Source organism: Crocodylus siamensis, chromosome 2 (genome assembly GCF_052110815.1).
Source record: "Crocodylus siamensis isolate JL-2025a chromosome 2, ASM5211081v1, whole genome shotgun sequence".
NCBI classification, from domain to species: Eukaryota; Metazoa; Chordata; order Crocodylia; family Crocodylidae; genus Crocodylus; species Crocodylus siamensis.
Window position 1 is genome coordinate 169416291 of NC_143396.1, and position 23484 is coordinate 169439774.

The window sequence follows — 23484 nt, forward strand, 5'->3', positions numbered from 1 at the left end:
GTTTATTTGGCGCGACGCACACCGGGCAACGAACCCAATTGTTGCCTCCCTCGGGCACCTTGTGCCGGCAACATTGTTGTTTCCCTTATTGGCAGATTGATCTTTTAAGCAGTTTCCTTCTGGGAATACACTTACTGCAAACACTAGTGATTAGGAGTCCCCTCACACACCCATACTAGTTTGATTTCTCTCAGCCCACTCCCTCTTGGGGCTGTCTCCAAGCACAGCATATCCACCCGAGACAGGGGTTTCTCTCTGTAGGTCTTGGACCCTACAGCTTGAGCCTTCCCAGCTCAGACAGGGGGTTCCCTCTGCAAAAGCAGACATCAGTGCGGAAATACAACACCTCTTGAAATGGGTGAGTGCAGCCTTTGGACATCTGAGTAGGAGGGTCTTCTTAAATCATGACATCCTTGCTGAAACAAAACTCTTGGTTTATCAAGTCACTATCCTTCCAGCCCTGCTGTATGGTTCAGAAACTTAGACCACATACAGAAGACATCTCAAGAGTTTGGAAAAGTACTACCAATGGTGCCTTCACAAATCCTTCCAATTAGCTGGGAGGATAGACACACAAACATCAGTGTCTTGGCCGAAGCAAATTCCAAAAGCATTGAAGCCATGATCATCTAAAACCAACTTTGCTGGACTGGTCATGTTGTTTGCATGCCTGATTCCCACCTTCCAAAGATAATTTTTTTCTTACAGCTGAAAGAAGGTCAGTGAAGTAGCAGAGGGCAAAGAAAGTGTTTCAAAGACACCATGAAGGCAAACATGAAGAGATGTTACATCAACATCAGTACTTGGGAGACCCTTGCTCAGGACCAACCAAAATGGAGGAAGGCTCTTTGGGAGGGACCCCAACACTTTGAAACAGGCAGAAGAGGAAAAGAGAAACAGGAGAAAAGAACATCAGAACATCCAGTGCAGCAATACAGTGCCCATCCCTCCTAGAAACACTTGTCCTCACTGCAACAAGACATTTGGATCTAGAATTGGGCTATGGAGCCACCTGCAGACTCACTGGTAAGACCCTTGGAAGACAATCTTACTTGTTGGTGAGTGATTGCCCTTCATCACTATTATTAATTTCTGTGGGTGTTGGTTATGTCCCAAAAGAGTCTAGGCTAGTTTCAGAAGATTCCAAAGTTACTAACTGTCAGACTGAAAAATTGTCTAACTGTAAAATTTCAAGTTTTCCTTCAGCCTGAAGTTTTAAAAGTTTTGTGACCAGCTTCTGCTTCTGTTTTTTGAGGAGAACAAGATAGTAAGAAGTTCTCAAAGGCCTGTTATGCAGGGATGAAATAGAAACTTATGGAGATGTTACCAGGCCCTGGGATTTTACCAGAGATATAGTGTTTGCAACATCTGTGACCCTATTGTGGCCACCTGTGACCTATGACCTATGACCTATTCATGGGTTTGCCAGCACTCCTCTGGCACTTCTATTGTAATGATGACAGGTGCATAGCTGTATTTGAACCAGTTTAATGGTCTTAAGTTGCAGCAAGGGATATTTACGTTGGCTATTGGGATGGACTTTTTCACTATGAGGGTGCTGAATTTCATAGATTTCATAGACATTAGGGCTGGAAGGGACCTCGGGAGATCATCGAGTCCAGCCCCCTGCCCAAAGGGCAGGAAGTCAGCTGGGGTCATAGGATCCCAGCAAGATAAGCATCCAATTTACTCTTGAAGGTGTTCAATGTAGGTGCTTGAACCACCTCCGCTGGCAGACTGTTCCAGACCTTGGGGGGCTCGGACAGTAAAGAAATTCTTCCTTATGTCCAGCCTGAAACGGTCTTGCAGGAGTTTGTGACCGTTCGACCTCGTCATCCCTTGGGGTGCTCTGGTGAACAGACGTTCCCCCAGATCCTGGTGGTCACCCCGATAAACTTGTAGGTGGCCATCAGATCACCCCTGAGCCTGCGCTTTTCCAGGCTAAAGAGTCCCATGGCTCTCAGCCTGTCATCGTAAGATCTGTTTTCCTGACCTCTGATCATGCGTGTGGCTCTTCTCTGGACTCTCTCAAGCTTCTCCACATCCTTTTTGAATTGTGGAGCCCAAAACTGGACACAGTACTCCAGCTGCGGCCTCACCAAGGCCAAGTACAAGGGGAGAATGACGTCCCGGGATTTGCTCGAGAAACATCTATGGATGCAAGCCAGTGTTTTGGTCGCTTTACTAGCCGCAGCATCGCATTGCAGGCTCATGTTCATCTTATGGTCAATGATGACCCCCAAGTCTCTTTCTTCTGTAGTGCTAACCAACGTAGCACTGCTGAGCCTATAAGGGTGCTGCAGGTTTTTCCTCCCAAGGTGGAGAACCTTGCATTTTTCGGTGTTAAACACCATGAGGTTCTCGTCTGCCCATTTGCTGAGCTTGTCCAGGTCAGCCTGGATCACCCGCCTGTCCTCTGGCGTGGATGCTTTGCCCCAAAGTTTGGTGTCATCGGCGAACTTGGCCAGTCCACTCCTGACTCCAATGTCCACATCGTTAATGAAGATGTTGAACAGTATGGGTCCCAGGACAGAGCCTTGAGGAACCCCACTGGTCACAGGGCACCACGATGAGTGACTGCCATCAATCACAACCCTCTGGGTCCGACCACGGAGCCAATTTCCCAGCCAGCGGATCATGGTGGAGCCAAGGCCACAACTGGGCAGTTTGGCCAAGAGGTGATCATGGGATACCAGATCAAAAGCTTTTTTGAAGTCAAGATATATGACATCAACCTCTTCTCCCTTATCCAGGTGATAGGTCACCTGGTCATAGAAGGAAATGAGATTGGTCAAACAAGACCTACCCGCAACAAACCCGTGCTGGCTATCCCTTAGAATGTTAGCCTGGGCCAGTCCCTCAAGGATGGCCTCCTTAATAAACTTTTCTAGGATCTTCCCCAGGATAGAAGTCAGGCTAATGGGCCTGTAGTTAGCCGGATCCACTCTCCTCCCTTTTTTGAAGATCGGCACCACATTGGCCTTCTTCCAGTCTTCAGTCTTCATTACTGGAACAGGCTACCAAAAGAGGCCGTGAATCTTTATGCTCAGAAGTTTTTAAGGCCAGGTTAAACAAACATTTTGCTAGGATGGTTTAGTCAGGGGTGATCCTTCCTGGAGGAAGAGCTTTGATTGGATGACCTCCCAAGGTCCCTTCCCCTCTTTTTTTCTATGATTCTATAAAAAAAAAAACCTGAAAAAGAAAATTAACCTGTAGTGACAACTTGGAAAATGTATGTACATCTTGGTAATTCTGGTTACTTTCCCTATCACACATCGATGAAGTGGTCAACTGTAAGCCAGAATGGTGCTTACATGGCTGGAGCCCTAGGAAAGGATGTGCTAAGTTAGTGGGGAGCCTGGGGGAACCAGAACTCCTCATAGCACCTCGACAGTTGGACCAAATGTTCTCAGACAAGAGAGTGAGATAGGCTGGCTCCTGGGGTGCAGGTCTTCTAAGTTCCTCAAACTTAGGGCCTCAAACCTGAGGCGGTGTGTGGACTCTGTTCAGTCTCAAGAAACTTGAAAAATACACAGGTCCAAACACTGGAATCTGGTAGCAGTGGACGTAGGATAGTTTGATCAGGACTATGATGTGCACATGTAAGGCCTACAATAACTTGGAATTCTAGAAAAGAAAAGCTGGAATGGATCTTAGGAGATCATCTAGTCCAATCCCTTGCTCAAGACAGGATCATCCCTTTTCGAAACATCCTACACAAGTCCTGGTCTAACTTTTATAAAAAATAAATAACTACCAGGCATATTGCCCCAAAATATTAAGAGCACCTTGATCTGCCACAGGTAAAGAAGGGGAACAAGAACTGTCAATGTCCTGCCACTGCAGGGGTTGCTAAAATGCACTTGAGAGATGCAAAGAAGAGGGCCATACCCTCACTACAGCAAAAAGCCTCCACAGTCTGTATCAATCTGACCATGGGGTAAAATTTCTTCCTGATCCCGAATGTGATGGTTGGTCTGATTCTGAGTGGATGGGCAAGACTCTTTAATCAGGAACCTCCAGGTTTTACTCCCAGCAGGTGTACTGCCACATCCCAGTCCAAATTTCCAGTTCTGGGTACAGCCAACACCCATGCTTCTGAGATTGACTGACACCTGCAGGAGCAGGAAGGGGGCAATATTCCTTCTTGGCCCCAGTGTGGCAACCAGCAAAGCCCAGAAGCATGGGAAAACTAAACACCACTTTGCTCTGAAACTAATGTTCGAATTATGGGGGACCCCAGCAGGGCTGAGCCCCCCATAAGAGATGAGAGCTGCTCTCCCCTGCCCATCCTGCACCTCATGCGGTATCGGTGACAAGTCTTTCCAGCTTTCAGCTGCCACCACCGCAGACCCCCTAAGAGTCTGAATGTAATTTGAACCCTGTCTGAAGCCTAGGGACAAGCATACCTACGCATATCACATCCTCTAACTGGGAGCCAGAACACCCTTTTCTGTAATCCTGTTCCCATTCTGAATTTATTGCAGCTCCTTCAATCCTCTTTTATAACTAAACCAGTTGTAGAGCTCTGCTGCATTCTCTTCCTGCTGAATCAGGTCCTCTCCAAGATCCACCTGCTCTGGGCTGTAGAGCTCTTCTCATGATCTCCAAACAATCCAGGAGTGGGGAGGGGGCTCCTGGCCTTTCAGCTGTTGTCTTTTACAACACAATACAAGTATAGCTACTCCTAGACCAGCCCTGATCAATGCTTATCTGACTTCTTGAAAACTTGCAATGGAAGAGATTCTGCAACTTCCCTAAGACGTCTAGTTCACTGCTTCACTGGTCTAATGGTGAAGTTGTTTCTGATATGCAGTACAAACTTACTTTGCTGAAAAGTCAAGCTATACTCTCTTCAGTGATGGAGAAAAGGTCTTTTCTCTTTTCTTTGTGGCAGTCCTTTAGATATTTGCAGGCTACTGCCGTGAAGGCTATTATCTAAATCCTATTTTCTACAACCTGAACATGCCTATTTCTTTCAAACTTTCAAATGACTTGCCTTCCAAACCCTTTTATCGTTTTTGTTGCCCATCTCTGAAATCTATTTTTTCCATGTTCTTTTTAAAATGTGAAACCTAAAACTGTACGTAATGCTCTAGATGAAGCCTAACCTCCCCTGAATAAAGAAGCATTGAATAAAGAGGCATTGTCACCTCCCCTGTCTTACAGTGAATGCTTCTATTGGTACAGGGATCCGGGTTTTCTGTTCGCTGTGGAAAAAACATGGATTTACTCTTTTAATGGACAAAAACGTAGAATTTCTCCTTTAAAGGAGAAAAACATGGGAAACTGCAGGTTTCCCCTTGCAGGCTGGCAGAGTTCCAGTCTGTAAGGGGCTGCTTGGAGCTGGGGGAAATGGGACCCAGAGGACGCTATGTGCAGGGACAGGGGGTGAGGGGGCACAGGCCATGTATCAAGGGGCAGGGGAGGCCAAGGCAATGCATTGTGGGGAGGGAACATGCCTGGGGGGGTAAGGCAATGTGGGGGAGGGGGCATGTGCTCCCCTAGATATCTTGTTCTAGAGCGAGGCATGGGGGTGCAGCCAAGCTGGATTAGCTCTGGGCAGGAGCTTCCTGTGCAGCCCAGCAGGAGGGACCTGGTACAGAAGGGAGCACTACATTGCTATGGCCACCAAGGTGAGGCACTCTCTTCCTGCCTGGCAGCAGTGGGGGCACAACTCTATGCCACTGCTGTACCTCACCTTGGCAGTCATGGCGGCACAGCACTCCTTCCTGCACTGGGTCCTGCCTGCTGGGCTGCGGAGGCAGCTTCTGCCCAGAGCTGGTCCATCCCTGCTGGATCTCTGTGCCCTACTGTTGGTGCAGAAACCGTGGAGAGGTACATGTTCCTCCCACTGCATCCCACTCTGAGGATGGGGGGCAGTGAGGCAGGAGTGAGGAGCACTGGCAGGCCTAGGGGTGATGGGCACCAGCAGGACTGAGGGGCCTGTGGGTCAGGAGTGCTGAGCATTGGCAGGGCCCAGAGGCTATGGATCAGTAATGAGGGGCATCAGCAGGGGCAGGGTGCTGTGGATTGGGTGTGAGAGGCAAAAGCAGGGGCAGGGCACTGGCATATCAGGGCTGCTCAGTGCCACAAAGCAGCAGGAGCGGGGGGCATCTGCAGCTGGAACTGAATCCCCTTGAGTGAAAGGGGCAAGGGGAGCTCTGATTTTCTATGATAAAAACCCCAAAATGCAGCACCAAAATATATGGGTATTTACAACTTATTATAATGATTGAAACCCTGGTAGGCTTCCAAACTGTAAATATTTCAATAAAACATTATGTTCAACTGATACCTGCATATATGGCAATGTTTCATTTTAATTGTGGAAAAACTTGGAATTTGGGTTTTTTTAATTAGAGAATTTTGGATTTTTATTAGAGATTTTGGGTTTTTAAGTAGAGAAAAACAAGAACCCTATGATGAAGCCAAAACTTCAGTTGTGTTTTTGTAGCTGCCTCATACTGTAGACTTGTAGCCTCTAAATGAGTCTGTGATCCACCAGGACTCCTATGTCTATATCTATTAGGGCTATGCGAAACAGCACTGTTCTGTTTTGACTTCAGTTTCGAGGTTTGGACAGAACAGTGTTTTGTTTTGAATTTCATTTCGAGTTGAAACAGCCTCACTGTTTCGCTTCATTGAAACAGTGAGGGTGTTTTGACACTGTTTTGACATTTCACCCAACCACTGGGATGGGGAAAGGATCAGGCTGGGAGAAGGATCGGGCGTAAACAAACTCAGCCCCATAGCACTGGGAAAAGAAACTCAGCCCAGCTGGGCTGACTTCCCACCCCCAGCCTGATTTAGCGTGGGGAATGAGACTCAGCCTAGCTGGGCTGACTTGCTTTTCCCAGCCCGATCGTAGCACTGGGGAGGGGAACTGAGCCCGGTCTTAGTTCTCTGCCCCTGCACTGTGATTGGTTTCCTGCAGCCCCGTGGTGGGAGACGGGGAGAGCCAGGGTTGTGCTCCCGGTTGCTGCTGGGAGCACAGCCCTGGTTCTCCCCTGTCTCCTATTACCTCACTGCTGGCTGCTTTGCAACTCAAAACATTTTGAAACTTTTGAAACATTTTGACTAGCTTCATTTGTTTTGAGGCTGTTTTAAAGCCCTTTGTTTTGATTTGATTTTGCTGTTTCAAGCTCGAAATGAGTCAAAACTGTCAAATCGAAACAGCCAGTGAAATTTTGCGCAGCCCTAATGTGTAACTACTTCTCCATAGTGCTGCCATCCAACCAGTTGTCACCCATTTTGTATTTGTGTTTTTGATTACTCTTCCTAAGGTGTGGCATCTTGCATTTGTCAGCATTGAACTTCATCCTGTTGGCTCTAGCTCAGCTTTCCAACCTATCAGGATGCTTCTGAATTGTGCTTCTGTCCTCCTGGGTGTTTGTAGCTCTTCCCAGTTTCATGTCATCTACAGATTTGCTCAGGAAGCTTTTTATTCCTACATTTAAAAAAATAAACACTGGCCCAGGACAGACCACTGTGAGACTCTACTAGAAACCTCCTGCCATTGTAACATAGATCCATTTCTATTTATCTTTTGCTTGTAACTTATGCTAGGATATCAGCAAAGGAAGATAAGGTAGCTCAAGTGAGGGCAAGGTCAGACTATGAGGTTTTTGGGGGGCAGTGTAAGAGGAGAGGTCAAACCTAAAGAGAGTCAAAGGGACAGAATGAAAATAGAGCTTGGACTGATGGAGTGCTGTCAGAATGGAAGTGAGGGTCAGGTGGTCAGTATGAGAGGTAAAGAGGTCTGAAACAAGTCCTAATGTACTGTTATCAGGGTAGAGAGGAAGCATCCCCTGCGGTGTGCTGGAACTTACTTTAGGTTTTAGGGCTCTGTACCCTACCTCCAAAGGAGATGCAAGGCTTGGCTTTCTGCCCACCTCATCATATTCAGACTCTGTAGTAAGAAATCCTTGTAGCCCACTTGTATTACACCATGATGGGAAGCACAGTCCTGATAAGAAAGGGTTCTCATACCCTTGCCCTCTGCCTGATCAGTCTTGCATAGGGATAAGGTAGTGAGGCTCAGTACCTTCGTTTCTGGGGTGAGCAAAGCCATCTGATTTGTCCCTTTTATTTAGAGCCTCTCACCCGAAAGAGCTAAAGACCCTGGAAGTTTTCTCCAACTATAATCTGAAGCCAAACTTTCCAAGTGAACCTCTTTATTGCTTTCTGAGGCAAGAGGCACGGGAAAGATTCACCAGTCCCCAGGGACACTGAACTTCATGTAAATACTCTGGGGCTAGTGGGAGGCTCCCAGATGGGGAACAGCAGCTGCTGGCTCAGTTCTAATGTGAGGTAAAGTGTGTCCTTTCCCTTCCATCCTTCTGCCTACCAAAATTAGAGAAGCAGCAGGGATAGCTGGTTAAACAGAAGCTCAGGGCTTGGGGTCTCTCTTCCTCACTCGATCACTGACTTGAGGCTTTATTCTTCCATCTCAGTATCTCTTCCACAAAAAATGCATCTACTGCCCTTCAGAGCACCATCCTTTGTACAGGACTCTGATCTTCTGGGCAAGAGGTATCCTACAGTTCAAGTCTGCTTTTATTCATCAACCTGTTTCCTTACAGTTAGAATCAGTTTTCCATGGTTAGTGAAGAGACTGCAATGTTACCTTTGTGCTACCATTCTGGGTTTAGGAGGGCTGTGTGTCTTAGAGGAGTGTTCGTCAGGGAACTACAGGGATATAAATAATCCAAGCTCTGTTGTGTGGATCCCACCCAACTTCATGAGGAGCTCTGAGATCATGGGGCAAAGATTCTGCATAGGAGCAAACTGTCATCATTTTTGTACTTACCCTATTTGCTCCAATTCCATGCCAGAGTTTTTGTGTGAAGGAAACAGATAGCAAGCCTGCCTTTCTGTTCCTACAAGGGCTGGGAAGAGTATGGTGCTGCATTAAGAAGCAGTGGCTGAAGCTTGTATTACATAATTTGTCTATTAATCTACTGAGAGATGAAAAGGGCAAGGCAGTGGGAGAGGTTTACATGAAACAAAGTTACGAATTCTAAATTGTGAGGAACAAGTTTTGTGAGGCAAGATTATACCTTTTATAGCACAGATCTGCATATTTGGGAAAGAGAAGAAACAAGTTTTCTGGTGACTGTTGAGGAAAAACATACAGACATCCCAATGGGCAGTGCAGTGCATAATTTGCTAACTGAACAAACAGCAAACTGAACATAAGAAGATATTGGGATGGAGAATAAATACTGAAATTATAGCTGGGCTTTTATGGAAATGCATTTGTCCCAACCTGACTTATTCCAGTCATGTTACTAAAATTTTGCCGAGAAAAAGCAAGAAAGTTTGGAAATACATAGAGGAGAAGAATGATATGAGACAGAGGGAAAAATTCCTATCACTGAAGTGGAATGGAAAGATTTTGAGTCCCTGCTTTGGAAGAGACATAATGGGGGACATGATGAAGGTATATGAAATAATGAATGGGCTGGAAAAGATCATCTTTTATTTTAAGATGATCATCTTTTATTTTAAGTTTCTAGATCAAGGGGACACTGAATGCAACTGAAAGGAGGCAGATAATCTTTAAAGAGTCTAGACTCTTAATCACATCTAGTTTTGGGTTCTGTTGACCACTCATTCTTCAGGGCATAAGTCATCCTCTAACAAAGCAGTTTAGAAATATTTTCAGATTTGAAGGAACTATTGTGATCACCCAGTTTGACCTCCTGAGAAACACAGGCTCAAAATGTCACCTGTAGCACTTCCTGTAGCAGAGGGAATTATTGTTGCCTATCATGTAAGCATCACTATTATGCCCAGTAAGTTGTAGTCAAAGTAGATTATATCATTTAGGCACATAACCCATCTCAAATCACCGACTTCAAGTAATTAGGAATTTGTTGCTTCTCTTACTGCTGCATGTTCCAAACCAGGAGGGCTAAGATGGAGCATTCAGAGATTCTGGATAAATTGTTAAAAATGGCATCTTTCTTCTTGCTTGAATTTAGGTTCTACCTATGTCTTTTATCTCAAGGAGCCCTTTAAAATCAGACATTATCTCCTCTGCTGGCAGGGATAAACCATAATTAGACAGTAATGCCAGTGAAACGGTATCTATTCCACTCAAAAGCATACATCTCGATTAAAAGCTAACTGGAGTTGTAAATACTTATCCCATGGGTTAGTTTGTTAGGTAATATTCAAGTCTCTACATCTGAAGTTCTCATGGGAATGGGTGTTTTGTGCTTGAAAGCTTGTCCAGAATCACAGAATCCTAGAATCATAGAAATAGAATCAGAATCATGACATAAAGGTGGATGGGAACTCAGGAGTATTATTTAGTCCCACTACCTGCTGAAAGTGAGTCAGACTCAGACCTGCCTAAAACATTATCTTCTCCTTCTCCAGCATTGCCCACCTCTTTAGAGAGATTATTTGGTTACTGGACTTTTGCCAGAATAAAATACATTTTCAGATGCTGAAGTGAATTATTGTGCTAACCTTTCCTCTTGATCTCTCGTTGATATTTGTTTTTCTTCTTCAGCAAGAAGTATTCCCCAATTCCTTCAACAGATTATCTAGTTCCTGGATTCCTCCCAGAATGAATTATTACTTCCAGATATTAAACCTGAACATCTCAATGGCTGGGTGAACCTGCTCTGGGTTGATGACAGGTGACAGTGCAGGCTTCCCTCTCCTTTCTCAGCAGGTTGCATGTGTTGGGTCCAGGGCGGATGAAAACCACACTGGGACAATTCAGTTCCACTTCCGTCCACTCTCCACCCTCCCTAACTTGCAGTGGCTGATTTTTGTGGCCTTCCTGCTCCTGTACCTGCTGAGTCTCTGTGAAAATACTGCCATTGCCCTAACTGTCCTCATCCACCACTCCCTCCAGACACCCATGTACTTCTTTCTGGGCAATTTGGCAGCTCTGGAGATCTGCTATGCCTCTGTCATTGCTCCCTTGGCCCTGGCTAACCACCTGCCTGAGAGGAAGGCCACCATCTCCTTCAACGGCTGTGGCACTCAGCTGTTCTTCTTCATCTTCCTGGGTGGGGCTGACTGCATGCTCCTGGCTGTCATGGCGTTCGACAGATACGTAGCCATCTGCCACCCACTGCGCTACACCCTCATCATGAGTCGAAAGGTCTTCAGGCACCTTATGGCTGGGTCACTGGTACTGGGTTCCCTCTTTGCCCTGCAGTTTACCATTTTGCTTTTCCATCAGCAATTTTGTGGTAACGACGAAATCGACCACTTCTACTGTGATGTAATGCCTATGTTACAGCTTGTGTGTGGCAGCAAAGACAGCCTTGAGGCCATTGTTTTTGCTGCTACCTTCATAACCCTGATTGTCCCCTTTCTCATGATCTGCATCTCCTATGTCTTCATTGTGGCTGCCATCCTGCAGATCCGTTCTGCAGTCAGCCGTCACCACGCCTTCTCCACCTGCTCCTCCCACCTGATTGTTGTTCTCCTGCAATATGGCTGCAGCATCTTCATTTACTCTCACACCAGTTCCACCTACTCCCCAGAACAAGGCCGAGTGGTGTCTGTAATCTACACCTTTATGAACCCTGTACTAAATCCCCTGATTTACAGTATGAGAAACAAGGAGCTAAAGGATGCCCTGAGAAGAGTGCTGTGGAGGAGAGTGCTTTTCCAAAGGAAGTGATGAGTTTTAAACTGTTACGTTAAAATATTTTTTGTTGATGTGCTTTGCTTGGAGTGCTAAATGAACAAGTCCTCCATGCAGGAAGACTGGCTGGGTACTCTATACATGTCTGAATCATAGTTTTCTGATGGGAAGAAGGTGTCTCCCCTGGTTTAACCTCCAGGGGACATCTGCTTGATATGCAGGATACTGTACAGCCTGGGCCCAGTGAAGAACGTGAGTTCCTCCCTGGAGTAAGGAAAGCCATGAGAGGATGCACCCAACATGATGAGAAAGGTTACAGAGCCCTGAGACAATTTCCAGAATTAAAGACCAAAAAAATACAGACAAACCAAAAAAATGCCAGTGAATTGTGTCTAAAGTTTCATAATGCTTGGCCAATTAAAGGCCAAGTACAGCAATTCAATGTAAACAAGTGTGATATTGTTTTGTAGTAGTTGGTAGTCAACATTTATTTCATAAATGCAAGTATTTCCCCAAAATATATGAACTTACATAACATTTGTTCATCATTTTATTTAGTCCCATCTGGCATTCTAATAAAGATATTTAGCACTATACAAAAACAGATATTTGATGATTAAGGCACTTTAATCTTACAGGGAACGGCTGCATGAGAGCACACTGGGGGAAGTTTTCACTAGACAATCTGATACTAAGATATGGCCCAAATTTGTAGGAATGAGCATTGGAAATGGTCAAATAATGACATGGTGAATTCTCAGTGGCTTCATGTTTTGATTTGTAGAACATAGTATCTCTGTTCCTGGCTCTTGTTGCTCTCAAGGAAACAGGAAGATATTAAGGACAGTAGCAAAGGAGATTTGCCACAGGCATGGCCATGCTGAGTGAGTTAGGATAGAACAGAAACTCCTGCAGTGCTTCATTTAAAAAGGCTCAGTGGGCAGAAAAGAGGTGGATCAGGAAAGTTAAGTACTTATTTTTGAACAAATATATTGATGAAGACTAAAGCCTATGCCAGGCATACAGTAAAGACATGATGGGATCCAATGCACAACCCACACAACTGCACTTCTTGCCATGCTGCATGTTCATGGCAGGAGGCATGGTTGTGAGATCACAAGTCAGATCCCATCACACCTTATTGCCAGTGCAGGGGGAGCCCAGGACCATGATCCTGGGCTCACCCTATACCAGCAAGTAGCAAGCTTCTGCAGCTGGGAGCAGCTGATGTGGCTCCCAGCTCTGGGGGCATACCCGGACACCTTCAATTAATGGTGTTTTTTGGTGGAATAACTGTGTGGTTTATTCCCTGTTATCACACCATTAATTGATTATGTGGCTAGGTCACAACTTAAGATGTGATTAACTGGTTAATTAGATCTTGCCTCCATACAGAAAGTCAACAAATCTAAGGCTGAATTGATTCAGTCATCACAGGTTAGTCTAAGCTGCATAGATTGAATGGATAAGCAAGTGAACAGACATTCACTTTTGATTCCAGAAATGCAGCCACATGCCTGCATTGGCTCAGGCCGGAAGTGGGGGGACACTAGAGCACGCCTCCCTGGTGGGCTGGAGCACATAGCTTGGATTAGGCTAGCCCAAGGATGGGCAAAGTCCAGCTCGCAAGCCAGATCTGGTTAGCAGCAGACTCCATTTCCCAGCTGCCCCTAAGCATGGCTGGGGCTGGACTCCATGGAGACCCCAGCTGCAGCTGTGTGGGAAAGCTCAAAGCTGGGATTGCCATGGAGACCAGCTGCAGCCACTTTGGCAGCAGGCATGGCAGAGCAGGGCAGGGGGCTGCTCCAGAGCCTCTGGGAACTTCTGATAGGGGCAGCTTGCTCTGGAGTCAGGGCAGAGCCGCAATCTGTAGCCTACACACTCTGTGCAGGGGTGCACAAACAGGGGATCGCAGCTCTGCCCCTACTCCAGACCAGTCTGTCACTGCTGCAAGGAGCCAGGGCAGAGTTGTGATCCCCTGCTCACATGCCACTGTCCAGAGCATGCAGGACCAGGAAAATGCCAGAGGTGATACAAGCCCGGGGCATGAAGAGGAACAAGCACTTCATTGAACAATGAATCCTGCAGCACTTATTAGACATTCTCTCTTCCTAATGCTCATCACACCCAACAGAAAAGCATCTTTAAGGTATACCAGCAAGCCCTTGGAGTCTATTCCTAAGAACCTGAAATATGCCTATACACGTCCTATTTGCTGTAGTAGTAACTTGGTGCAACAAATTTACAACTGGCATTCAAATAAAGGGCCTCAGCAGGCTTCCTCATATCCTATTTGTGTGGTGGCACTGAAACATTCTTTCTGTAGTGACCACTGGGTTAAATAAACATAGGCATACATGAATGAGAAGAACTAAACAATGACCTTTATTATGGAGCAGTAAGCAACCTCTGCACAGCCTTGGTCTCTCAACTGACTAGCTAGCTGCTCCTTAACTCAGGGACCATCTCCCAAATCCCAACTTCCTCAGTCTCTTGTTACGGAGCATCTCTAAATTATAACTTTTATCAAGACACTTTCGACCCAGTGTGTGCTTTCATGCATCTAGGCACATGTTTAACAGTTCTTTACAGTGGGTCTTTCCGAAATTTGGAACCCTTTTTTATTGCATAGCATAACACACCTAGTACTCACTATTGTACAGTCCTTTGTATCCTGGGTGTGACGTAGGTCTGTGTGTAGCTTGAAATCTTCCTTTCTCATTCTCCAGTGCAAGGGAGGTTTAACAGATAAGACCAAGGAGTCTGTTTCTTCCTGGGCAGGCCTGTACATATCATGGAGTCTCAGGGTTCTTTTTCTTCTCTGCTCTTTGTCTAGACTACAGATGGTACTTTCTTCAACCTCCTTGCTCTTCCCAAGGAGTCCAGTTGCTTCCCTCTCCAAATCCCAATAGGAAATATGTTCTGGAGGACCACGAGTTTAGAGTTGGTTCACTTTCTCCCTCATTTAGGCTGATGCTTTCCCCATATACTGTCCCTTCCTACTCACACAGACCTATCTCTACAAGGCCATTTTAAACTTTAGACTGGGTGGACAGGTGACAAGGCAGGTAGTATATGAGGACTGAGTGATTATGACTGTACACAGCCACCTCATCTACATGGCAGGAGTCATTATGACCTCACCTAGGTCATCCTCCACTGTTATCCCCAAGCTTCCCCAAGGCCTCCTACCACACTATGTACACATCTCTACTCCTCTCGTCTTCACTGTTGTCCTCACATTGTCACAACTTATTTTGGGCTGAAGCTGCTCTTAAGCATTGCCTTACAAAATCACTGTAGGACAACAGAAGACACTGCTTGAGTTGAGGGGCAATGTAAGGAAACCGCACTGAGGGAGTGATGGAGAAGAAAAAGAGGTAGTGCAAAGGAGGAGAGAAGGGATACACTGGGATGGCTGCCAGGAGAGTTTCTGCGGTGGGGGCATGAAGGAGTAAGATGAATCACTGGCAGCAAAGTATTATGTATAACACAGAAACAATTATGATGGCAGTAGTATGAAGGAGGGAAGAGAACTCCAAAGTCTTGAGGGAATCGGATGGGCAGTGTGTGTGCTGTAAGGGTAGCTTAGTGGGGTCATACTCAGAGGGGCTAGGGGGCAGTGCAAGGGGTGGACACACTCTAAGGGTGTTAAGGGCATTGTGAGTGCATGGTTACACACTGAGAGGGCCAGGGAGCAGGGTGAGCTGGCTATTTTACACACTGAGGGAATTGTGGGTAATATGAGTGGGTTGGACAGGCCCTGAGAAAAATAAGGGCATAATCTAAGTCCAATTTCTAGAAGTGATATAGATGCTCTGGAGCCTCTACAGTATTGAAAACCAGAGGAAATCATGGCACTAGGTGCTCTGGAATATTCTTACCTACTATCAATAATCTACATTCACTCATTCTTCTAAATTGTATACATTGCAAATGGATAATGGCCTTTAAAAAGTTAACTGCTATTGATCATTTTAATTTCCTTCTGCTTCTTTTGTATTTTTGCCTCAATTTTGTTTCTTGAGGAGTTTTATTATGGGTCTGGTTTTGCTCAAGCCTGTTCCAGGTTGAAGTTTATTCAATTTATATTTTTGGAAAGAACTTTTTATAGTGATAGGGTTGGGTTGTTGGATTTAGATGGCAATGACAATTTTAATTCCACACATACTTGTATTGCATGGTATTGTAAAGACAAGGGTAGGGCAGGAATCCAACATGACTGGCAGTTCATAGATTCATAGATTATAGAGTTGGAAGGGACCCGATGGATCATCATGTCCGACCCCCTGCCCCTGGCAGGAAAGAGGGCTGAGGTCAGACAACCCCAGCCCGGTGACTGTCAAGCCTCCTCTTGAAGACCTCCAAGTTAGGTGACAGCACCACCTCTCTTGGAAGCCCATTCCAGACTCTGGCCAACCTTACCGTAAAAAATTTCTTCCTAATGTCTAACCTATATTTACTCTCCACTAGTTTGCACCCATTATTCCTAGTTACTCCCTAGGGTGCTCTGATAAACAGCAGATCCCCAATTCCCTGCTGTCCTCTCCTGATAAACTTATAGGTGGCTACAAGGTCACCCTTCAGCTGTCTTTTGTAAAAGCTGAAGAGATCCAGATCTCTCAACCTCTCCTCGTACGGTCTTTTGCAGAGACCACTAATCATGCAAGTGGCCCTCTTCTGAACCCTCTCCAGATTCTCCATGTCCCTTTTGAAATGCAGCGCCCAAAACTGGACACAGTAGTCCAACTGCAGCCTGACCAATGCCACATAGAGGGGGAGCATCACCTCCCTCGATCTGTTGGTCACACATCTGTTAATACACAACAAGGTGCGAGTGGCTTTGTTGATGGCTTCGTTACACTGCTGGCTCATGTTCATTTTGGAGTCAACTATGACTCCAAGATCTCTCTCAGCCTCTGAGCTGCTGAGGAGGTCATCCCCCAACCTACAGGTGTGCTGGGGATTCCTCCTTCCTAGATGGAGTACCTTACATTTATCTTTGTCGAATCGCATACTATTTTGTTCCGTCCATTGATCCAACCTGTCCAGGTCAGCCTGTATCTGCTCCCTGCCCTCCGGTGTGTTAACTTTGCCCCATAACTTGGTATCATCAGCGAACTTGGAGAGGGTGTTCTCCACAGCCTTGTCCAAATCGCTGATGAAGATATTAAATAACACCAGTCCAAGGACTGAACTCTGCGGGACACCACTGCCCACCTCCTTCCAGGCTGAGAACTACCCATCCACCACCACTCTCTGGGTGCGGTCCCTAAGCCAGTTGGCGACCCAGCTGACTGTGTAAATGTCCACTCCACAGCCTGCTAGCTTCCCGATGAGAATAGGATGCGAAACTGTGTCAAAGGCATTCCTAAAATCCAGGTAGATGACATCGGCTTCAGCTCCTATGTCAAGGCAGTGTGTGACCTGGTCATAAAAGGCTATGAGGTTTGTCAGGCAGGATCTACCTGTGATGAACCCTTGCTGGTTTCCTTTCAGCATTGTTTCCCCTGCTGGGCCTTCACAAATGTGGTCTTTCATGATTTTTTCCAGTATTTTCCCAGGGATAGAGGTAAGACTGACTGGCCTAAAGTTACCCGGCTCATCCCTTCTCCCCTTCTTAAAAATGGGCACCACCTTGGCCTTTTTCCAGTCCTCAGGGATCTGGCCAGAGCACCACGAGTGCTCAAACAGCCGTGCCAACGGCTTAGCTAAGACACTAGCCAATTCCTTCAGCACCTGTGGATGGAGGTTGTCTGGGCCAGCTGACTTGTACCCATCCAGCCCCTCCAAATGCTCCTTAACTAAGTCAGCACTAACCTTAGGCGGTCTGGTGCCTTTTGGACATCTGTCTGTGCTCAAGGTGGTGGAAGTGTCTTGGTCAGTATTAAGGAATACTGAAACAAAGAACTCATTTGAAGAGCTCCTCCTGTCTTTCTGCTTCAACCACCAACTGACCTGATTTGTCCTGCAGGGGCCCTATGTTACTCCGTGCTTTCCTTTTGCTCGCTATGTATCTGTAAAAGGCCTTTTTTGTTGTCCTTAATTGCTGAAGCCAGCCTAAGCTCCAGTCCTGCCTTGGCCTTCCTAACTGACTCCCTGCAATAGTACGCCAGGGTGGTATATGCCTCCTTGGTGGCTGCCTCCTGCTTCCACTGCCTATACATGTCTTTCTTTGCCCTCAGCCTTCCCTGGCATTCCCTGTTCAGCCAAGGGGGCTTTTTATCCCCTTAGCCCTTTTCCTGCATAAGGGGATAGACTCCTTTTGTGCCCCAAGGATCACTCCCTTGAGAAACCTCCAGCCCTCCTGGACCCCCGTTTGCTCGATACCCTTGAGTTCCACCACCTCAGTAACTAGCCTTCTAAGTTTACTAAACTTGGACCTTCTGAAGTCTAACACTTCAGCCTCACTGGATATTTTTCCCACCCTTCGCTGGAAAGTGAACTCTACCAAGTGATGGTCACTACCTCCCAGGTTACTGTGTACTTGCAGGTTTCCCACGAGATCATCCCCTGTTGCTAAGATGAGGTCTAAAGGTGCTACCCCACTTGAGACTGGACACTACCTAGCTTAGATGAAGGTCCTGCACACAGTGTAAGCACCTCCGTGAGTGGCTTGTTTTGGCCGCCTGTTCCTCCCAGCAGATGTCAGGGAAATTTAGGTCCCCCAGTTATCATGGACAAAACACATGTGCTGGTGTTCTCCCATAAGATTGAAATTCTGTTTGAGAGATCTAAATTAAAGCAGTATAACATACTTGCCAAGCTCTCAGCAGCTTGCAAACACTTCCATTAGTCATCCAGGGTCACATGAAATGCACTAAGACCAAGGAGTTGTGAAAGGACCATTTGTAGCTCCAGTCCTGCAAAGGAGTGTGTATGTTCAGAGGAGAGGCACAAGATCTGCAAGTGCAGCTTCTTAGAGAGATAGGTATACACTGCATCATTCCAAATTGTACTGTAAAGGCTCAGACATTTGAGATGCTGGCAGTGGGACAAACACAATGTAAGGTTTTTGCGGGGAGGAAAGAGGACACCAAAAGTGAAAATAATTCAGTTCTATTTTAGTGGTGAGGATATGATCAATGAGATGGAATGACATCAGTAAGTACTTGAATTCTGCAGGCTTGAAATTCTGAGCTTCTTCCCCACAATTTTTTTGCAAAGGCATGAAACTCAGGTTTTAACTCAGCACTTATCTATTATAATGTTATCAATCCTGAGAATTGTCCCATCTCAGTTAAACAAGACTCCCAGTTAAACAAGACTCCCAGAGACAGTTTTCTCTTTAGTAGAGTCTGTCTGGTAGAAGTTAAACTTTCCTTTTAATTAAACCTTTGAGACACCTTCCTTGATTCCTGGGTCATGATGGCGTAAAGTATTCACATGAGAATTATATTAATATGTGTATGACCTGAGTCTCATAAGTGTCTGTTTATTTTAATAAGGCCTATTTTACCCATCCTCCAACTAAGTAATTGTCCAACTATCATAATTTATATTTTTTAGCAACACTCTCAGCCCTGCCCTACAAGTTACACAAATTGTATCCCCAGTTTCTGCTTGCATTTCAGGAAGATAATAAAATTACAGAGACAAGGTTGCCCTAAAGGAGCTGCTGGGCAGTGATTCAGGAGAAGCAGATGGAGATGCTGCCAAGGAGACACGGTTCTTAGAGACCACCCACCTGCCCACATCAATTTTAAGAAGTGTTTCTGTTTTTTGTTTTTTAGTGAAACTGCTGAGTTCCCCTCTCTGGTGACTGATCTATAATTTTCTAGTCTTACTTACATCCAACTTGGAATATAATTTATGAGCATGCAGTCTGCATCCCAAAGATGCCCTGGCTAGTTTTACAAAGCCCTGAATTTACTAATCATCAGTATGGTTAACTGGCTAACTTCAGGTTTTCCTCATAAATCCTCTCAGAAAGCAAGTTAAAAAAAATTGATCAACAATTTTCATTTGTCTGTTGGGAGGTGAATGAGACAGCAAAAGGTTTTCAAGACCTACTGGGCAGTGATGGAACAGAGACATCTGAAGATGTTATCTGGCCCTGGGATCAGAAAGCATAGCCTTTGACACATCCATTTTTGCTAGCGCTCCTTTGGCACTCCTATTGTATTGTTGGCAGTTGCAGAGCTGCCTTTTAAACAGTTTAGCTCTATTTGCTGTTTCAAAAAAATCCAAATGAGGACTTCTTTGACAAAGGACAGGTGTTGTATACAATGTGAGGGAGCGGGTCTGATGACCATTCCCTGTATTTAATTCTCTTCTGTGTAGAACCCTTGCTTTCTGCAAGTCTGTTCCTAGCATCTGATGGAGCAGGGTGCCACCTATGAAAAGCTCATGCTTCTCTGAACCAGTTAGGTGAGGGGTGGACAAAATATGGCCCATGGGTTGGATCTGGCTTACTAACTGATGAGATCCAGCTTGCAGGCAGGTGCATGCCAATTCATTATATCTGGCTTGCAGCTTCCCCCATGGTGCTCTGCATGGGGCTGAGCCCTGCCCGCTCTGATCCAGGGCAGCCTGCTCTGCACTCCTGACTGCCCCACACCTGCCAGACAACATGGCCTTGGCCCTGGCTAAATCCAGCACACAATGCTTCTCAGCAGGGCTACTACCACAGCTGCCCAGGTACTGCTTAACATCCCCCACTCCCAGTGGCTCCTCCTCCTCCTCCTGCAGCACTGATCCAGGCAGCAAATAATGTGGGGAAGCCATTGGGCCATGTGCCATGTACCACTCACCCAGCCAGTTTGGGGAAGCTGCAGCCAAGCAGCCGCTGACGAGCACATAGGGCTCCAGCTCCAGCTTCCAGCTGCCTTCCACCCACTCTGCCTGGCTGGGTGGCTGAGTGGGTGTAAAGCAGCCAAGAGTTGGAGCTGGAGCCCTGCACACTGGAGCAGGAACTGCCCATTGCAGCTTTCCCCATGCCTGGATGGGTGTGTGTTGCCCGCCTGGCACACATCCCCAGTGGTTCTCTGAGTTGCCTGCTGCCCAGAGTAGTGCAGCAGGGGCAGGAGGATGATGAGGAGGAGCCACTAGTGGCAGAAGGAGCCAAGCAGGACCTAGGTGGTTGCAGTAGCAGCCCCACCAGGAAGCTGTGCATCCTGGCCAGGCTGGGGCTGGGGTTGGGGTGATGCTGTCTGGTGGGCATGGGCAGAGCGTGGTGCAGGCTGCCCTAGTCAGGAGCGGCCCAGGTTTGGCCCCAGGCAGAATGCTGTGGGGGCAGCCATGGCTTAGACTGGGGGACAGGCAGACTGCACCTACACCACCCAGGCAAGCTCTGCTGCACGTGTTCCCTGCCCCCACTTCCCTCCCTCACAACCTGATGGCTCGTGGGACCTAGCACGCAGGCATCCCCACAAACACATAAGCACACCTCACTCCCCTACAGACACCCACCCCACACACACCACACACCCACCCCACATGCCCACCCTTTGCCCCCACACACATCCCCCATATTGCTACACATACACGCACCATCTCCCACACCCCTACCACTCCCATCCTCACCACATATTCACACACTCATATCTACCCCGCTCACCTGAACCCCCCCCTACATCCTCCCAAAATATATACACCAATCAAAAAAACATAAATCAGGACAAAAATTAATTTATCTGCTGTACAGTACTCAGAGACCAGAACAAGGTCAGAATGTCTTTGATACTATGGATTCTTATTTGAAATCTCTGGGTTAATCTTGGGAATCATATGTATGTGTTTGCATCCCTAACCATGCTAATATTGTGTGGTGGCCTGCAGCACCCTTAAAACAATATTATGGCACCCTGGGGTGCCCTGCAGGCACTGTGGTTGAGAATCACTATTCTAGAGAGTTTGTTTGGTTAACAAAAGTTGAGTTACCTATTCCTGCATGGCCTGCAGATCTCTCTAAGGGCTGATGTCTAATCAGGTGGATCCAAGGGCAGTGGTAGGTGGTCATATCTATAGTAGACTCTTTTCACCAAAATGGGTGCTCCAGGTGAACTGTCATGGCTGGGACATGGGCGGCCAGGCTTCAAGCTGATAGAGGATCAGGGTTACTAGCTTCCTAGCTTGCCTGCAGGCCTCAGCCTTGGCTCCCTGATGGCTCTCTGTGGTGACTGTACCATCCTTGACCTGGCTTTTCCAGACCGAGTGGCTGTGGGCAGAGTTCTCCCAGCTGTCAATGGGAGTTCTCCCTTGTCATTGTATCAGAGCTTTGGCCTTCCTCTGCATCGCGGGAGGTTCTTGAGTTGGCCACAGAACACAGCCTTCAGTAGATGATCTTGAGGCTTGTGCTCCACATATCCCAGGCTGCAAAGCCTATGAGCCTCCGGTGTGGTCTGCACAGACTGTAGGCTGGTCCTCTCAAGGATCTTGTTGTTGGTAATCTGTTGGTTCCAAGTGACTCCAAAGATTTTTCTGAGACAGTGAAAGTGGAAGCTATTCGATTTCCACTCCTGCTTAGAGTATGTGACCCAGCTTTCACAGCCATAATGGAGGTTACTGAGGACACAGACCTGATGGATGGACACCTTTGTGTTCAGGGTTAGCAGCTTGTTGTTCCAGACATGTGAGGTAAGTTTGCCAAAGGTGACAGAGGCATTGCCAATTCTTACATCAAGTTCTCTATCAAAACTTAATGAGCTGGTAAGTGTTGAGCCAAGATAGAAGAAGTGATCTACACTGTCCAGAGCTCCATTATTGACATAGATTTTAGATGGATTGTTGGTGCCTTGCAACATGATAACTGTTTTTTGATACTGGTTGCCATGCCAAACTTGATGCATACATCAGAGAACTTGTTCATCGTGACCTGCAGTTCATCAGGTGAGTTGGAGATGGATGCAGAGCAGATGCCAGTATCAATGCTAAACTCAGATGATGTTTCATTTTCATACTGGATGGTTGCCTTCATTCCCTCATCGAACTCCATGAATAGGGAGACCACCTTTTGTGGACAGCCAATTTTTGACAGGGTATTGTAGATGCCATTCATGTTAACTGTGTTGAAGGCCTTTTGTAAGTCAACAAATTCTACATAGGGAGGTGCCTGTTATTCATGGCTTTTTTCTTGCAACAAATGCAGTGTAAAGGACATGGCAATCATGGAGCATCCGACTCTGAACCCATACTGGTTTTCAGGGTAGACTCTCTCAGCAAGGACTTGGAGTCTTTTCAGCAGGACCCTGGCAAGCACCTTGCCGACCACGCTAAGCAGAGATATCCCTTGGTAGTTGTTGCAGTCTGCTCTCTCCCCTTTATTTTTGTACAGAGTAATTATCTTTGCATCCTTCAGATCCTGAGACATGTGGCTTTCTTCCCAGCAGATGCAGAGAAGTGCATGGAGTTCATTTGTAGGCTTACTTCCTCCTGCCTTTAAGAGCTCTGGAGGTAGCTGATCATCAAGGATCCTGGTTTTCTCTTATAAAAAATAAATCCTCAGTTTTTGGATTAAAAAAGTAACGCAAAATCCACATTTTTCCATGATTAAAATGAACCGTCACTATTAAAACATCTATATCTATTTATTATATAATGATCCCTGCTGATCATTGCCTGCTGCTTTCCCAGTGCAATCTCTTTGATAGTTTTCTCTACAATGTTGAGAGCTGGTGTTTGGTCCAGCTCTTGCAGCATTGGTAGCTAGGCAATGGCAACTAAGGCTCTATCACAGACAATAGCATCCTTGGAGTAGAGTTATTTGTAATGCTCAGTCCATCAGTCAAGTTGTTGTTGCCTGTCAATCAGGAAGGTACCATCTTTCGCTTTCAGGTTTGCACTCCTTTTACAAGTTGGACCAAGTGCCTCTTTGGTTCCATCATAGGTGCCACAAAAGTTCCTTCTTTCAAAGCAGATCTGTA

General features: G+C 46.3%; 1 protein-coding gene across 1 annotated transcript; it reads left to right on the forward strand.

Annotated features, from left to right (window-relative positions):
* The first annotated feature begins 10648 nt into the window (after positions 1-10648).
* On the forward strand, positions 10649-11656 carry LOC149871247 (olfactory receptor 10V1-like). The gene has a single exon (XM_090034601.1). It carries the CDS (start codon positions 10649-10651, stop codon positions 11654-11656), a length of 1008 nt encoding a protein of 335 aa, XP_089890727.1.
* Positions 11657-23484: the final 11828 nt, after the last annotated feature.